General features: G+C 47.0%; 1 protein-coding gene across 1 annotated transcript in view; it reads left to right on the top strand.

Annotated features, from left to right (window-relative positions):
* The window catches only part of znf704 (zinc finger protein 704), a 163988-nt gene that overhangs the window by 109454 nt on the left and 36402 nt on the right, over positions 1–18132 (top strand). Inside the window, exons 3-5 of the mRNA XM_055634558.1 lie at positions 11631–11740; positions 15039–15268; positions 17282–17382. Of these exons, the coding sequence (XP_055490533.1) occupies positions 11631–11740; positions 15039–15268; positions 17282–17382 (441 nt within the window). The remainder of the gene's footprint in view (positions 1–11630; positions 11741–15038; positions 15269–17281; positions 17383–18132) is intronic.

Raw genomic sequence — 18132 nt, 5'->3', positions numbered from 1 at the left:
ACTCATGCACGCCCGCTCCAACCTCTCTCCCCCATCCTCTCCTCCCCCTCTTCTTCTCCTCCCCCTCTCCTTCTCCACCCTCCTCCTCCCCTTCCTCACACAATATTTTTTGTGGGGGCGGGTCCTCAGTGTGTGTGACTGTTTGTGGAGGCGGCCACGCGCTCTCCATTCAAGAAGACGCTCATCAGTTTGTGGAGGCGCGTGCTTAGTGTGTGACCAAAGATCTTATAGCGGAGCTCTCCGCTACAAGATCTTTGTGTGTGACGACACGCGCTCCCCCCCCCCCCCCCCCCCCCCCCCCCCCCCCCCACCCCCCCCCCCCCCCCCCCCCCCCCCCCCCCCCCCCCCCCCCCCCCCCCCCCCCCCCCCCCCCCCCCCCCCCCCCCCCCCCCCCCCCCCCCCCCAACCCCCCCCCCAGGAGGCGCGCGCAACATCTGAACGCTAAGCGATTATTCAAATTCTTCACTAACCGTCATTCTGACTTTGCTTGTGAAGAGAAAAGTCCTGAATTGCATTTGTCTGATGCATGAAGATTGTTCCCGATGTTGGGGAAGTCCAGGACAAGCGGGACACAGTTTAAGGATAAAGGGGAAATCCTTTGTACTGAGATGAGGAAAACATTTTTCACATAGATAGTGGTGAGTCTCTGGAACTCTCTGCCACAGAGGGTAGTTGAGGCCAGTTCATTGGCTATATTTAAGAGGGAGCTAGATGTGGCCCTTGTGGCTAAAGGGATCAGGGGGTATGGAGGGAAGGCAGGTACAGGATACTGAGTTGGATGATCAGCCATGATCATATTGAATGGCGGTGCAGGCTCGAAGGGCCGAATGGCCTACTCCTGCACCTATTTTCTATGTTTCTATGTTTCCCTCTCCTCACCCCTCCCTCTCCCACCCACCTCTCTCTCCCCCCACCCCCCTTCCCTCTCTACTACCACCCCCCTTCCCTCTACCCCTCTGTCCCTCTTTCACCACTCCCCCCCTACCCCTCCCTCCTCACTCTTCCACTTCTATCCCCTTACCCCACGCCTCTCCCACCCCCACCCCTCTCTCTTCCCCTCTCTCCCCCCACCCCTTCTCCTACCCCTCTGTCCCCTCTTCCACCACTCCCCAGTCCCTCTTCTACCACTCCCGCTACCCCTCTACCCCTCCACCCTCCCCACTCTTTCATTTCTCTCCCACTCTCTCCTCACCCCTCTCCCATCCCTCTCTCCCCCACCCCCCCCTCCCTCTCTACCCCACCCCCCCTTCCCTCTCTCTCCCCCCCCCCCCCCTTCCCCCTATCCCTCTGTCCCTCTTCCATCCATCACTCCCGCTACCCCCCTCTCCTCCTGCCTCCTCACTCTTCCACTTCTCTCCCCTTCCCCTCCACTCTCCCTCCCCACTATTTCCCCCCACCCCTCTCCCCATCCCCCCCCCTCCCCTCCCTCCCCATCCCCCCTCCCCCATGTCTCTCTCCCCATCTCTCACCCCCTACCCCGCTCTCCTTTCCCTCCCAAATCTATCCCGTTTCCTCCTCCTCCCCCCCTCCCCTCTTCTCACCTCCCCCCCCGCCCCCCCCCCCCCCCCCCCCCCCCGCAAACGCCGTTGGGGAAACAGACCCAACGCGTCTGCACTTGGTCTAGTACCTATTAAAGGTTTCCGGTGGGCGGCGCGACTCTCGTCAGCAGCGGCCTCTGCAGCCCGTCCGCATTTTATTATTTTCTGTCTATGTTTTTATGTAGTTTTTTGTTATTTTTTGTTGGGGTGTGTGTGTGGGGGGGTGGGGGTGGGGTGGGAGGGAGGGGGAAACTTTTAAATCTCTCCCTGCACGGGAGACCCGACCTTTTCTCGTCGGGTCTCCGTTGTCGTTGGGGCTGCAACGAGGAGCGGCCTCCAACAGGAAGAGACCGGGGACTCTGGTGCCGACGACTCACCGTCACCGTCGCGGAGCTGGCCGAGTCCAGAGCGGGTGGAGCGGTGGTGGAGCGCTGCTGCTGCTGCTGCGGCCCGACTGGAGAGTCGGAGGCTGCTACTGCGGGTCTGCGGACGGCGGCACCGGGAGCCCGCGGGTCCCTGGAGGGAGACCGCTTTTCAGGGCTCTCGCAACGGCGACTTCTCCCGCCCGAGTTGCGGGGTCGAAGAGCTCCTGGAGCGGGGCTGGACATCACCGCCCCGCGCGGCTTGGAATGGCCGCGGGACTCTGCGAGCGCACGCCGGGGGCTCTAACACCAAGACCCGGTGTGCGACCTTGCACCACCCGGCGTGGCTTTAATGGCCGCGGGACAATCGCCATCGCCAGCCGGGGGCTTTGACTTTGACTCTGACATCGGGGGGGGAGAGTGCAGTGGAGGGATAAGGTTATTTGGCCTTCCATCACAGCAATGTGATGGATGTTTATGTAAATTATGTTGTGTCTTGGGTCTATTTGTTTGTAATGTATGGCTGCAGAAACGGAATTTCGTTTGGACCTCAAGGGGTCCAAATGACAATTAAATGTATCTTGTATCTTGTATGCGTCTGTCTTTATTTGTGTGTGTGTTTGTTTGTTTGCTTGCGTATAATCTCGAAAAAACGATGGGCTAACATATTCCCATATTCTGATCGAGATTTATCCCCTGGATTCCGCCCCGCTCGCTGAGTTCAAGTCCGCCCTCTCCCTCTCTCTGCCCCTCTCACCCCCCTCGACGCTCTAACGGTGACATTTTTACACATTCCTGTAGAGATTTATCCAGTGAACTCCGAACTTGCCTTATCTGAAAAATTCATGCTTTATTTCTCGTAATTTTTGAAAATGTTCACAAATCCGATAAAATGTTGAAAATAATTAAAATTCCGCTCTCCGCTGCTACCTGCTGCTCCCCCCCCCCCGCTCCCGGTGGAGGGCTCACGGCGGGGGGGGAGGGAGGGGGGCGGGAGACGAGGATCCACGGCAAGGGAGAGGCGAGGGGGCGGGGGGAGGGGTGGAGAATGTTGTGGGCCCGGCAGGAGTGGGGGGGATGGTGTCGTGGGTCCAGCGGCGGGAGTGGCGAAGGCCAGGCCGGATCGGAGCAGAGTCTGGTGTCGAGGTTACGGCCGCTGCCAGTCGTTCCCGTTCCCACCCGGTGACGGGAGAACGGGTCTCCTGTTAGACGGGTAATCCGCGGGTAATTTGCCACCCAGGATAAAAACCATACTCCCCCACCCGCAACTCAATATTCCACTACTTACCCAGAGTAGACACGAGGCATCCAGGCGATCGCTGATTATGTGGACTGCAAAATGCGATCTGATCCCATCCAGGCCCATTGCGCACGTGCGGAGAGACAGCGTCAATTTGCGACGCTACTGCGTCATCGTCTTCCCCCAACTGCGCAGGCACGTATGGTCGAAACTTTTTCTCCCCAAATCATCCAGTGGGCGGGAACCAGAATATCGGGTAAACGCTGATTGCGCTCCAAATTTTTTAATCCCTCGGGATATTTTCTTACTGTGGGGAAAAAAGGGTGGTGCGAGCGTACTCAACGCACCCCCCCCTTCGAACATGTACTTGTTATCAATCAAATGGAACAAATAATTCCTCAATCATGGCCTTACTCTTGACCTCGGGATCACAGAAACAAGGAAAGTTAAATGACATTGTGAAGGAACTCAGGTTAATTTTAGGAAAGTGAGAGGTACACGATAAAAATAAAGGGGATTACAAATTCATTTCAACACATGGAACTGTGTCAAACTGAGATTAATCAAAGTAGGTCACATTAAACCAGATGAGTGAGTTTAGACAAAACAGCTTAAAATGAAAAATTGAATTTTTTTTTGTACAATGAGCATTTAATTATTCAGAAATAAATTCTTCAAGGGAAAAACAAAAAACAACAACAAAACAATTTATTCCAATCCCCCCACCGCTGATTTGCAAATGTGGTATTTATTTCTCTAACACTTCACAAGCAGAATGAGAACTCTTTGGTCTAGATTTATCATTAATTGGACTCACAAACCTGCTGCTGTGGTAGCTCTCACTCGAGCCTGGTTCATGGAGGTTCACTGGGAACTTGAAAGTGCTGGACTGGAACTAAGTTGGGTGAAGTGTTCCAGCTGTCTCCGAGCCAGCCCTTTATTTCTGACTAGCCAAAATCCTATAAGCATTTCAAGGGCCCCTGTGATTTTTACCTCCTCTCGGAAAGGTGTTGGGTGACTGAAGAATGAAGAATGAAGCCTGGCGGCAGGATTACGTTTGCAAATAGGTTTGTTGAAAAGATTGCTGCCATACACACAAAATCCAAAAGTTATAACAGCTGATAAAAATATGTCAACAAATGGTCCCGATGTGTGGGAACAAGTAGCTACATGAGCCTTTTTACTCTTAGTATAAATATCCATAACATTAATTTACTGGCATTGTAGAAAATACAATGATGATGACTTGAATTGAAAAGTTGAGATGTTGACATCAAAAACCTGTGATGCATTGCCACTGTCTAAAAGGGTTATACCCCCATTTTATATTTATGATATAATTTATTTAAAGAAAATATATTCTCCTTATTTTTATGTTTCCTTATTTCTCAAATTTTTTTTGAGTCCGATTTGTTTGGCTGGAAACGAGCAGCCAGGGCCCTGAGAGCGTTGGAGCCGGGTAAAGCTTAGTCTCCCTTAGCGGGAGCCCGATTCCTCCAGACGAGCTGCGTGAAGTAAGACAACGACTGGAGAAGGAGGACGTGGAACAGCGTGCAGCAGCATCAGCCAGCGGCAACTTGAATCACCGTGTGGATCAGCTGTGCCCAATGGGAACGCGGCCCAAAGTCCTTCGCAGCCACTATAATGCCAATTATTCTTGCTACCAGTCTGATGGATGGTTTTGTTTTGCTGCAAGCCTCCATTAAGGCTGTAACCTTTTCTTTCGGCAAAGTCACTGACATGTGAACTGTGTTAAGGCTGTACCACAGATGATCCATTGTGTTAAATAACATCTGTGGTCCCCTCTAATGGGTACTGTATAATAAGCATCTTTTAATATGATGCTTGCCATGTAGTAACCTAGGAATCAATTGCTTAGCAGTAACAAAGGTTCCCATCTAGTAATGAATGTATAGTATGAAAGTATTCAAATTAGTCAAATCTATGATGATGTGGCAACCACCATCTAGTTTATGATAAAGATTTTGGACACGAATTCCTGTGATTCATGTTGAGTTTCCTCCATTACTCCTTTTATATATATGGGCACTGTAGTTCAGCATGCGCTTTTGATTTTTTCTTTGCCTGTAAGCACGAACATTCGGTTCGGTACATGCTGAACTGGAGGATTATGTTTTGTATAAATTCTATGGTATAACCCTATACTTCTGAAAATATAAGTGTCGGTAGTTAATTTATTCCATGCATCCAGATAGAATTGTAATCTCCCACCAACCTCGTAAGGAACCAGACCCACCTACCTCCATGGTTACTATTGGTAGGTTTGTTACTTTTTCGGCATCCTCCGTGGACGTTGAGGTGCCGGTGTCTGGATCTGTAGTTGGGTCGGTGTTGAGGGTTAGCGCATTCCCCAGGAAGTAGTTTTTAGACGTTGCTTTAATGAACCCCAGGGTTTTACCCACTTTGTCAAGTTCTTTTACCTGTTTTGATAAGTTGCCTCCAAATAGTAATATTGGTGGTTTGGAGGTTCCAGGTTTGCATAGGCCTGCAAATTAGGGTCTAAAGCCAGTTGGATGGTACTTCTTCTAATGCTGTTTACTTGTGTTGGTAGTTGCAAAATAAAGCCAGCGCATCCTGGTGATCTTGTGTCATGTCTTTTTTGTTTATTGTGCGGGCGAAACCCGTAATTCCTGCTGTTAGAACTTTCAGTTGTTTCAAGTCCCTGGCTCTGCCATGTTTTCAAATACACTGGTTGACACTGGGAACATTCAGTGTTTTGCAGTTCCCTGATGGTAAGTGTCTTCCAATAGGTTTTCTTGCACACCATGTGCACTAGGGGTATGTTCTGCACCCCTCTTCAGGTTCAGCCCAAAATTGACCCTCTATACTCCCCTCTGATGAGGGAGAAACACTGTGCAGCCGTACAAGAGGTACTGCTGTAGGACTTACTAGCTGCCCCCTGTGACTAGTCTCCATCTCCCGGAGCCTGCCACTTACCTGCTCCAACAGCCGCTCCAGCTGGCTCCGATGCTCTCGGGCACTGGCCACTCGCTGCTGCTTCAGTTCCTGCAGCCGCTCCAACCGGCTCCAATGCTCATGGTCACTGGCCGTCGTGGCTACTCCTGAAGCCGCTCCTGCTCCAGTTCCTGCAGCCGCTCCAACCGGCTCCAATGCTCACGGGCACTGGCTGTAGCGGCTGCTTTTGAAGCTGTTCCTCCTGCAGCCGCTCCAACCGGCTCCAATGCTCACGGGCACTGGCCGTCGCGGCTGCTTTGTTCCCCGCTTGTTCCCCGCTCCCAGCCCGACTCTGTTGGTTTTTTGCTTCGCTCTACCGCCTGGCCGTGGCAGGTGCGGGAGCGAAGTCGGGTACAGCTGTTCCCATTACGGGAGATTGGCGTGCCGTTGGCTGCTGCTGCCGGCTGCCCGCAACTCCGCGGTTCACCCCCGCCAGCTTTCCCGCAGCCTTTGTGGATCTGGTCCATGTCTCCACCTGTAAGTAAGTGGAAGGAACACAGAGTCTTCTTACCTGCTGTTCCCGACTTTCAATTCTGGAATGCAGTCTCCCTACCTGCTGTTCCCGGCTTTCAATTTTGCCGCTAAGAGGAACGTCGTTCCCCCTGCTGTGACTCATTGCAATGCGTGTAGCGATATGACACGCATGCATCCTGGCAGGGTTCTTCACGTAGTCACTCACGTAACTCCGAAGTAAAATTATAAAAGGACTGGACAAGCTAGATGCAGGAAAAATGTTCTCGATGTTGGGTGAGTCCAGAACCAGGGGCCACAGTCTTAGAATAAAGGGGAGATCTGTAGATAGGTTTATGCATGAGAACCAATCATAGTATAATAGCATCACTAACCCCACCCTACTGTACGATTTATACTAACACCCATTTCCTACACTGGTCAGTCTAGGAAGCGGTCACGATGTGTTAACAACTAACAACCTGCTGTACCGCTATAATATGAATACTGATTAAAGATGATCTTGAACCTCAGATTGTATTCTTTGGCTATTTACAAGGTCATTTAAGACTGAGGTGAGAAAAAACTTTTTCACCCAGAGAGTTGTGAATTTATGGAATTCCCTGCCACAGAGCGCAGTGGAGGCCAAGTCACTGGGTGGATTTAAGAGAGAGTTAGATAGCGCTCTCGGGGCTAGTGGAGTCAAGGGATATGGGGAGAAGGCATGCACGGGTTATTGATAGGGGATGATCAGCCATGGTCACAATGAATGGCGGTGCTGGCTCGAAGGGCCGAATGGCCTCCTCCGCCACCTATTTTCTATGATACTATGTTTCCGTGGATGGGTCCACAGTGTGTTTAAAATGAATGTGGGAATACGGCTCAGTTGATATAGTGGTAATGGTAACTAGGCTCCAGTTGGTCTAGAGTAGCTAGGAGACCCCAGTTTCTTTAAAGTGGGTGTGGGGACCGGGATTTCAATGAGATTAAAGTGACTGTGCCAGTGGAGCCCCAGTGTGTTCCCAGTGGGAACCAGGACCCTGCCATGTTCAAAGTGAGTGTGGGAACCAATCAGCTGGATGCTGAACCACTGAGACTTCTGAACAATGACATAGTGGATTATTGGCATTTTATTTTAAAACAGAACAAAGAGCAGTACAGTGAACAAGAACAGGCACTTTGACCCGCAATGTCTCTGCGGAACATAATGCCTAGACAAACTCCTGTCTGCCTGCACATAATCCATATCCCTCCTTTCCCTGCATATCCATGTGCGTATCCAAAAGTCTCTAATGCCACTGTTGCATTTGCCTCAACCACCGCTCCCAGCTGCTCATTCCAGACACTCACCACCCTCTGTAATAACTTGCCCTGCTCATCTCCTTGAAGCTTTGCCCTTCTCACCTTAAAGCTATGCCCTCTTGTTCTTGATCTTTCTGTTCTTTGCACTTCCCATAATTTTATATATTTCTATAAGGTGTCCCCGCAAACTCTGGCTTGTCCCACCTCTCTCTGTAGCATATACCTCCTAATCCAGGCATTATTCTGGTAAACCTCCTTTCTACCCTTTCCAAAGCTTCCACATCCTTCCTATATAATGGGGCAACCAGACTGAACACATATTCAGAATGCGGCTTAAAGCCTCTGTCCCATTTAACGTGTCCTTGGCACGCTAATTTCGCGACCTCATGGTCGCTTTGAGGCGTGACGGTCCCGCGAAGGTCGCTCGCGACCATGCGCTCGCACAGCCATCTGGAGCGTGTGACGTCATTTGAAGATGGACACAAAATGCTGGAGTAACTCAGCAGGACCGGCAGCATCTCTGGAGAAAAGGAATGGGTGACATTTCTGGTCGAGACTATTCTTCAGTCTGAAAGAAGGGTCTTGCCCGAAATGTCTTGCCTGAAACATCACCTGTAAATCTAAAGATTTACTTCCAGAGCCTGTCCAAAGCCAGAAGTGTACGACTGAGAACACTAGAGAATGCTTCATAGTCACGTAGATGAAGTACTCATGTGGCGTGTTCGGAAGTAGCTGAGAAAAATTACATGTCTAAACCAGATTCTTTTTCGGCTCTTGCAAAGTAATAATTGTCAACAATTAACAGCAATGAAATACCAAGACGGTAGGAATTGATAGGATCTCCCATTTCTTTTGGGAGAATAGGGAAAGGAATATAAGGAAATGTGATATAAGAAAATTGCAGAGACAAATAACATGATTTCAAAAAAGCACTAAAACAGCTCAATAATTGAAACAAGGGACCAAAAGGAATGGACGAACTTAAACCAATGGAGAAATCATTATTGAGGCTGAAAGCTGACAAGTCCCTTGAATGTAATGACCTCCATCCTTAGAAGATACATAGATAATAAGCACGTTGGTTGTGATGTAAAGTTCCCTGGCTATTGGAAAGGTCCCAATGGTTTGGAAATCAGGAAACAAAGGTGGCAGAAACAGCAAACTGTTGCCAATCCTGTCATTGAGAAAATGCCAGAATCTGTTATTAACAATGTAAAAACAGAACATTTAGAAAGTAATAATAAAATTATGTACAGAAGGATCTTGGGGTCCAAGTCCATAATTCCCTGAAAGTGGCAACACAAGTATATAGAGTGGCAACGAAGACATATCGTATGCTTACCTACATTGGTCGGGGCACTGTATATCTGTACACAGTGGCCGGAACCAGAATTTCGGGCGATTTCCGACAAAGTGGGAACGCTGATTCCGCTCCGATTTTTTTTTTTAATTCTCTGGGTTTTTTTCTTACTCTGGGGGGGAAAAGCGGGGGGGTGCGGTCGCACCCAACGTACCCCCCCTTCGGACGGCCATGACTCTACCCTGTTAGTCCAGGTGAAAGGACTCAACCCGGAGCGTTGATCATCCATTTCCTTCCCCAGATGCTGCCTGACCCACTGATTTACTCAGCAGCTCTTATTCAACTCTATACCATTGAATAACTCCAGTTCTGCATGTAGTGGCCTTGTGTGATTTTCTTTCCTTTCAGTACTGGTATCCAAGGTACCAAATTGGTCTCATCAGAGGTATTCCAGCTATTTCTCTAGCTGAGTGGTTTTCCGTTTTCATGATGTATGGTGACCAGCTCCCCAGTGAGTGGATTAACACTGCATTCTCTTTATGTCACCATGGATAAACTAATTTTAAGGATGGATGGGCACGCTCCAATCAGACCCACAGGAGTTTCTTTGGCAATCCCGGAGTATTGCCAGACGTGTTTTCAGCAAACCCCACACTAGAACTAGCTGCGGAGGTGAAGCCTAAGCCATGAATGTACCAAAAGGAGGTTGTTTGCTCTATGTTTTTTTTGGAATACAGTTGCTATTATTGCAAGTATCAGGATATTTTTCAAGATTGGGCATTGATCCCAAGGCCCGCAATTATTGCTCATCTTTAATTACCCTTGTGAAAGTGATGGTCGAAACCTTGTGAAAGTGATGGTCGAAAGTGAAAGTGGGACGTATCACTGTTGGGGATGAGTCAGAGTACAGAAGAGAGATCGAGCAACTGTCCATATGGTGCCAGCGCAATAACCTGGCCCTCAACACCAGCAAAACCAAGGAACTGATTGTGGACTTTGGAAGCAGTAGGAGGGGGACCCAGAGCCCCATTTATATCAATGGTTGAAAGGGTCAAGAACTTCAAATTCCTGGGCGTGCACATCTCTGAAGATCTTTCCTGGTCCGAGAACACTAAAGCAATTATCAAAAAAGCTCATCAGCGCCTCTACTTCCTGAGAAGATTACGGAGAGTCGGTTTGCCAAGGAAGACTCTCTCTAACTTCTACAGGTGCACAGTAGAGAGCATGCTGACCGGTTGCATCGTGGCTTGGTTCGGCAATTTGAGCGCCCTGGAGAGGAAAAGACTACAAAAAGTAGTAAACGCTGTCCAGTCCATCATCGGCTCTGACCTTCCTTCCATCGAGGGGATTTATCGCAGTCGCTGCCTCAAAAAGGCTGTCAGTATCATCAAAGACCCACACCATCCTGGCCACACACTCATCTCCCTGCTACCTTCAGGTAGAAGGTACAGGAGCCTGAAGACTGCAACAACCAGGTTCAGGAATAGCTACTTCCCCACAGCCATCAGGCTATTAAACCTGGCTCGGACAAAACTCTGATTATTAATAACCACTTTCTGCTATTTGCACTTTATCAGTTTATTTATTCATGTGTGTATATATTTATATCATGGTATATGGACACATTTATCTGTTTTGTAGTAAATGCCTACTATTTTCTGTGTGCATAAGCAAAGCAAGAATTTCATTGTCCTACACAGGGACACATGATAATAAACTCACTTGAACTTGAACTTGGTCATCTACTTTCCTGATGTTGAAATCATTATATGTGGCTACGTTATTGCGAGAGTTTACTATATTTCCAAGACAGGTTGGTGTGTGATCTGGAGAGGAGCTTGCAGATGATGGTCTGATCATGGACTTGTTAACCATCCCTCTTTAACAATAGAGCTGGCAGCAGCTTTCAGAACGGCCTGTGCAAGTAATTACAGCATTTTGAAGATGACACGTACTGCAGCTACTGTGCTGTGGTGGTGGAGACAATGAATACTTAGGGTAATGCATATTGTGCAAACTAAATAGGAAGGTGTTAAATTCCTGACGTTGCCTGAACTGTGCATATCCAGCGGAGTGGAGAATATTCCATCACACTCAATCAGGCAATTGATTAAATAATCCAGCAAATTCTTAAAAACAAAGGAGAGTGTACAGGTGAGATGATTTTGGGTGAACGAGACGTTTGAGCAGTGTATCCTGACCAGGAGACTTTGGTGATTGATATGTGCATTAATAATGGCTTGTATAATTAACATAGCATTTTTTCCAGGATGATGTGGCCTATTATATGCTGTGTTTGTTTAGCACGCAGATAATTCTGTACAGACAATATTTCCAGCCACGGCATTGTTTTAACGGAGAAATGTTTTAACAGTCTTTGTTTCTGTTTACAGGAAGTATGGGTCTTTATACAGGTTGGAAGTAGTTGCTGATCCTGTCTGCTTTGTTTTTGTTTAATGTAGAAACTTCTCTGAGGAAAGGGAGATGGACAAAGTAACTGCAGCAATGGTCCTGACTAGCCTGTCCACCAGCCCGCTTGTCCGCAGCCCTCCCCCCGCAGTGCGTGTGGCAGGTAAGCCATTAAAGTTACATGTGATCAAAATGTCTAAGGTAGACAAAATGTGATCAAAATGTCTAAGGTAGACAAAAATAGTGGAGAAACTCAGCGAGTGAGGCAGTATCTATGGAGCGAAGGAATAGATGCCGTTTTAGGTCGAGACCCTACTTCAGACTGAAGAAGGGTCTCGACCCGAAAATGTCACGTATAGTTTTGGTCTCCAAATAGAGGAAGCTTATTCACCCGAGGAAGTGCAGTTTTCTCCAGACATTTTTGTCTACCTGGATATTTTTTATACCTCTAGAATTCTGCAGAGGGGATCTTTCTTACAAAATTCTCAATATGGACAAGATGTAGAAGATTTTCCCGATGTTATAAAAGGGGTCCTTTAAGTAAAAGCCAGATTCCTTTAAAACCGACTGAGAAGAACTTTTTTTAAGCAGAGATAGTTTTCTGGATCTCTGCACATGATGCCACTTCATTGGCTATATTTAGGGGATGATGGGCCCTTGTGGCCAATTTCGTGGGTATGGAGAGAGCTCTACGGGATGACTGAGTGGATGATCAGCCATGATCATTGAATGGCGGTTCTGCAGATTACTATGTAACTCAGCGAGTGAGGCAGTGAGTTAGGCAGGGATGCCAAGGGCATGCAGAGCTTTCCATTTTCCGATGGTTAAATTGAATGAACTGGAAATGTGGCATATTGATGGCTGTCTGTCACCCAAACATCTGGCCCATTAGAGAGAAGGAACTTGGATTTATATAAGGAAAAGATACAGGTAACTGCAGATAGGTCAGAATCTTGAGTAACGTCGGCACTTTACATGCTAATGGCATGTTGGCCTTCATAACAAGAGGAGTTGAGTATAGGAGCAAAGAGGTCATTCTGCCGTTGTACGATGATGAGACCACACCTGGAGTATTGTCTGCAGTTTTGGTCTCCAAATTTGAGGCAGGACATTCTTGCTATTGAGGGAGTGCAGCGTAGGTTGACAAAGTTAATTCCCAGGATGGCGGGACTGTCATGTGTTGAAAGAATGGAGCAACTGGGCTTGTATACACTGGAATTTGGAAGGATGAGAGGATATCTTATTGAAATATATAAGATTATTAAGGGATTGGACACGCTAGAGACAGGATACATGTTGGGGGAGTCCAGAACCAGGGGCCACAGTTTAAGAATAAGGGGTAGGCTATTTAGAATGGAGATGAGGAAAAACGTGTGAATCTGTGGAAATCTCTGCCTCAGAAGGCAGTGGAGGCCGATTCTCTGGATGCTTTCAAGAGAGAGTTAGATAGAGCTCTTAAAGATAGCGGAGTCAAGGGATATGGGGAGAAGGCAGGAAAGGGGTACTAATTATGGATGATCTGCCTTGATCACAGTGAATGGCGGTGCTGGCTCGAGGGGCCGAAAAGGCGTACTCCTGCACCTACTGTCTATTGTCTGTTGTCATTTTATGTTTTGCTGAGTCGGACGAAGGTTCCCGACGGAATCGTGACCTGTCCATTCACTCCTCAGATGCTGCCTGACCAGCTCAGTCACACCAGCACTTTGTGTTTTGCTTGAATTTATATAATGACATGCACAACCTCGAGTTGTCCCAAAGCATGTTACCCATTGAAAGTATTTTTAAAGTGTACTCACTTTGGCAAGAAACAGCATTTGTCCGTAGAACTATGCCGCTGGACAAAAGGCCGGATAAGATGAACCGGGAGGGGGAGGGGGTCTTACCTTCCGTGTCATCGAGGTTGGCTGCGGGAGGCATCCCCTGGCGAACGAGTGCTAGAGAGGGGAGGCGTGGAGAGGGACGACGGTTCACGGGACGACCGGAATAGAGGCGACGGCTGTAATGAATCTTTGTGGCCAGATGCAGCTGGGACAGCAAAATGGCGGCAAAATGGCGACAAAATAGCACCTCTCGCAGAGGGACTCGGTGGGCTGATCAGGGGATTGTGTTTATGTACGGGGATAGACTTGCTGAGCTGTCTGCTAAAATGTATTCCACTGTACCTGGCACATGTGGCAATAAAGATGCCATTGAACCATACAGCGGATGCTGAACCAGACGGCAACTCTGCATACAGCAATAGGATAAGGCAGGATTAATAAATAATCAATAAGTCCATTACAAAAATATAAAATAAGGAAGTTGAATCAGAGCATCTCAATTGAATATTGGTCAGAGGCACTGACGAAATAGAGTAAAGTCCTGTACACTCTGTAACCATCCACATACAACATTTTTATACGATCCAAGAGGAAATTATGTGGTCATTATACTGTGTAATGAGGCTAAATACAAAAGGATGTCACTAATCAGGAACATGCTGGCAACAGAACTATCATAGAAAGCATTTATGAATGGTGCTTACATAAATTCAGGTTATTTCTCTCTAAAGTGTAATTTTCTATTATCCTATTACATACATACTGATTATGTGTCATTTTCATGCACTTATAGTGTACTCAGGGAAACAGGAAAAATTTCATTCCCAACACTGTTAAATGGGACATACTTATTTTCTTATTCAGAATATTTGAGTGGACCTAAACTGCATTTCTACCATTCTGTCTGACTAATCTCAGGGAGAACCTGTTGAACGGCAGCTGGCTCTCTACTGATTAATGAGGCCTTGTGCTACGCAGGGTCTTTCTCTCAGTAAGTAACTGGCTCTGCCCTGAATGGTCTTGTCAGTGTATGAGCCCTGGTACCCAGGATCATTGTTAGTCATGGCAACATTCCACATTAGCAGATATGCCGGTTATTTTCATCTGGATAGTAAAGTGAAAGAATGAGTCATGTGCCTGTTGTAGAACATAATTGCTTTTCATTTTCGCACCCAATCTCCTTTCTTATTCTTCAGACTAAGTCTGAAGAAGGGTTCCGACTCGAAACGTCACCCATCCTTTTTATCCAGAGATGCTGCCTGATCCACTGAGTTACTCCAGCACTCTGTGTCTATCTTCGGTGTCATTTCTAGGCTTGGATCCATGCTGTCCCAGAGCCCTCAGATCACAGCTTTGATCCCGTGCCCCAATCCCGATCAGTGCACATCCCGAGTGGGAAATGAATAGAAAGGAGGATGGGAAAAGAGGTGGGGGGGGGGGGAAATAAAAAAGTAAACATGTTCTACAAGAGGTAGACGATTGACTCCTTCGCCATCCAGGTGAAAATCACCATGTTCTGATAGAGATGATAATTGAAAAAACATCACTGGTTTCAGCAGCATATTGTATATATATACAGGAAGCTTTGGTATAAATGATGCATCTGATGAATGATAATTTCTGCTGCATTTTGTGGCACAGATCAGAATGGTTCTTGGAAGGAGCTGACTAACATGTCATCGAGCTACAGCAGCAGTGGCAACTGGAGCTGGGGGGCCCCGAGTGACCAGTCAAACCCATCGACGCCATCACCTCCCTTATCGGCTGACAGCTTCAAACCTTTCCGTGCAACTGTGCAGCAAGACGACAGCATCGATGAGGCAGAATCCAGCAATCTGATGTTTGATGAACCCATTCCGAGGAAGAGAAAGGTATATAGAAATTATCTCACCTGCTGCTCCCAGTTCTTCCTCTCACTTATCCACCTTGAACTTGCAAACAAACAACTTAACTCTCGAAATATTTTTCCTGGGCAAAGACTCTGAGCTTCTTTCTAATAGTTTGAGACCTGCTCTTTGTGGATTGGAAGCGATCAATAGTTATCGAGACACATGTTAAAATTGCTCACAATATTCAACATGTGGTCTTATCAGCACCTTATAGAGCCTCAGCATTACATCCCTGTTTTTGTATACAATCCCTCTTGCAATAAATGCTAGACTTGAGTTTGCTTTCTTTCCTACCGATTCGACTTTCAAATTAACATTTTGGGAATCCTGTACCAGCACTCCCAAGTCCCTTTGCATCTCCAATTTCTGGATTCTCTCCCCATTTAGAAAATAGTCCACACCTTTATTCCTGCAACCAAAATGCATGACTCCACACTTTGCTACGCTATATTCCATCTGCTAGTTGTTTCAACGAGGTCCAGTATTGACTGGAATTCAAGCCTTTGTAGCGATTGCTTCCAAGACCAAAGTTTAAAAAAAACTATATATATTTAGAGGTTCTCTACACCATCGCTGGACAGGAGAGATGCATTCCAACTATTTTGGTGGAAGTGTACCAGTGAGTTATTTCAACTTCCTGCCTGTTTTTACACCAAGTATAGACCTCATCTCTCCTGTCAAGCCCAGGAAAATAAAAGGTGCAGCTGCAAATCTGTGGAGCAGCCGTGGGACTTATTGCCCACTGCTGCCGAGATCCAAATAATGTTCCATTTACTTATTTAAAGCCTGCTATCTTTCCTTTCTTTCCTGAGCCTGAGCCTGGCTGGCTGGTAGGAAATATGATGCAGGCATGTATTGGTCTTTTGCTGGTTGACAAAATGTAATAAGTATTGTGCACAGGGGTCGGTCTTGGTCCTCATGACTCCCTCGGTCATCACCTCCATTAGCAAGAGGAAGAAGCACAGTTATTCCTCTGGTCACTAAGATTGAGACCGTCTTCACAACTGTCTGGGCTCCTTTGCCCTTTCTCCCTGCTTACTCTGTCCTGGTCCTGAATACTTCTCTGGTTTCTCCTGTAATCCAATGAATAATTCTCCTATGGCAGGTACTAATCTTCAGTTCAGTTCAGTTTAGTTTAGTTTATTGTCATGTGTACCGAGGTACAGTTAAAAGCTTTTGTTGAATGCTAACCAGTTAGCAGAAAGACAATACGCAATTACAATCGAGACATTTACAGTGTACAGATACATGATAAAGGAATAATATTTAGTGCAAGGTAAAGCCAGTAAAGTCCGATCAAAGATAGTCTGAGGGTCACCAATCCTACTCAAAAGCCCTACTCTTGACCCCCTCAGCCAAAACGTTTCCATCTTATTTGCTCATACATTAGTTTGCTACAGATAGCGTGGCAGCACAGTGGCAGAGCTGGTAGAGCTGCTGCATCACAGCGCCAGAGACCCGGATTCGATCCTAACCTCAGGTGCTGCCTGCGAGGAGTTTGCACATTCTCCCTGTGACCACGTGGGTTTCCACCGGGTGCGCATGTTTTTACACCAAGTGTAAAGTTTTACACCAAGTTTTACACCAAGTTTTTACACCTCATCTCTCCTGTTAAGCCCAAGAAAATAAAAGGTGCAGCTGTAAATCTGTAAAGCAGCCTTGGGACATTGCCTACTGCTGCCGAGATCCAAATAATGTTCCAATGACTTATTTAAAGCCTGCTATCTTCATCTCCCATATCCCAAAGGCCTGTGGGGTTGTTGGTTAAATAACCTCTGTAAAATTGCATAATGTGTCAGGAGTAGATGCATAAATGGGATAAAATAGAATTAGTGTGAATAGGTAATCAATGGTTAGGCATGGACTCGGTGGGACAAAGGGCCTGTTTCCATGCTGTATCTCTAAAATTAAAATCTAAAACATAAGGTTGAATCCCAGAATAGCATCGTACCTAAATGCAGGATGCTTTCATTATTATGGTCTCTTGTTTTACAGAACTCCATGAAAGTCATGTTTAAGTGTTTGTGGAAGAATTGTGGAAAGGTGCTGAGCACTGCGGCAGGGATCCAGAAACATATTCGTACCATCCACTTGGGGTAAGATGCAAGTCACAGGGAAGGAGCATCATTTTACGGGACATTTATAGCATAGAAACGTACTTACATCATTTTTATTGAGTGAAAGGGACTAGCCAGTTCAATGTGATAAAAGTATTCAATGCAGCAACTGTCTGACAGGAAGCGAGTTACATCATTGATTCAACATTTCATGGATTACGAATACAGTTATTACAAACAAGAAGTGTCTTAAAAGTCAGGCCTTTTCGTACAGACTCTGCTGCAGTTTCGATCAATAATAGCATTTTTGGCAGGTCTCAGGGCAGGCTTTGTAGCGTCAATAAATTGTCCAACAGAAGGTGAAGCCCTTGGAATGTGGCACCCACTGGATAATTAAGTGCAATATTGTATCACCCAGACCTGAATCTACACAGAGTATCAAGCCCAGACAGTGTACCTGGTCGAGTGCTAAAGACCTGTGCGGACCAGCTGGCTAGAGTACTCAAGAACATCTACACAAGTTCACATTCGGCCCATCAAGTCCACTCCGTCATTCAATCATGGCTGATCTCTGCTTCCTTAACCCATTTTCCTGCCTTCTCCCCGGGTGGTCACGGTGGCGCAGCAGTAGAGTTGATGCCTTACAGCGAATGCAGCGCTGGAAACCCGGGTTCGATCCCGACTATGGGTGCTGCCTGTACGGAGTTTACCTGCATGGGTTTTCTCTGAGATCTTCCGTTTCCTCCCACAGTCCAAAGACGTACAGGTTTGTAGGTTAATTGGCTTGGT

The sequence above is a fragment of the Leucoraja erinacea genome, chromosome 4 (assembly GCF_028641065.1).
Source record: "Leucoraja erinacea ecotype New England chromosome 4, Leri_hhj_1, whole genome shotgun sequence".
Lineage (NCBI taxonomy): Eukaryota > Metazoa > Chordata > Chondrichthyes > Rajiformes > Rajidae > Leucoraja > Leucoraja erinaceus.
The sequence above is the reverse complement of the archived record's forward strand: the minus strand, read 5'-3'. Positions and strand labels throughout refer to the sequence as shown.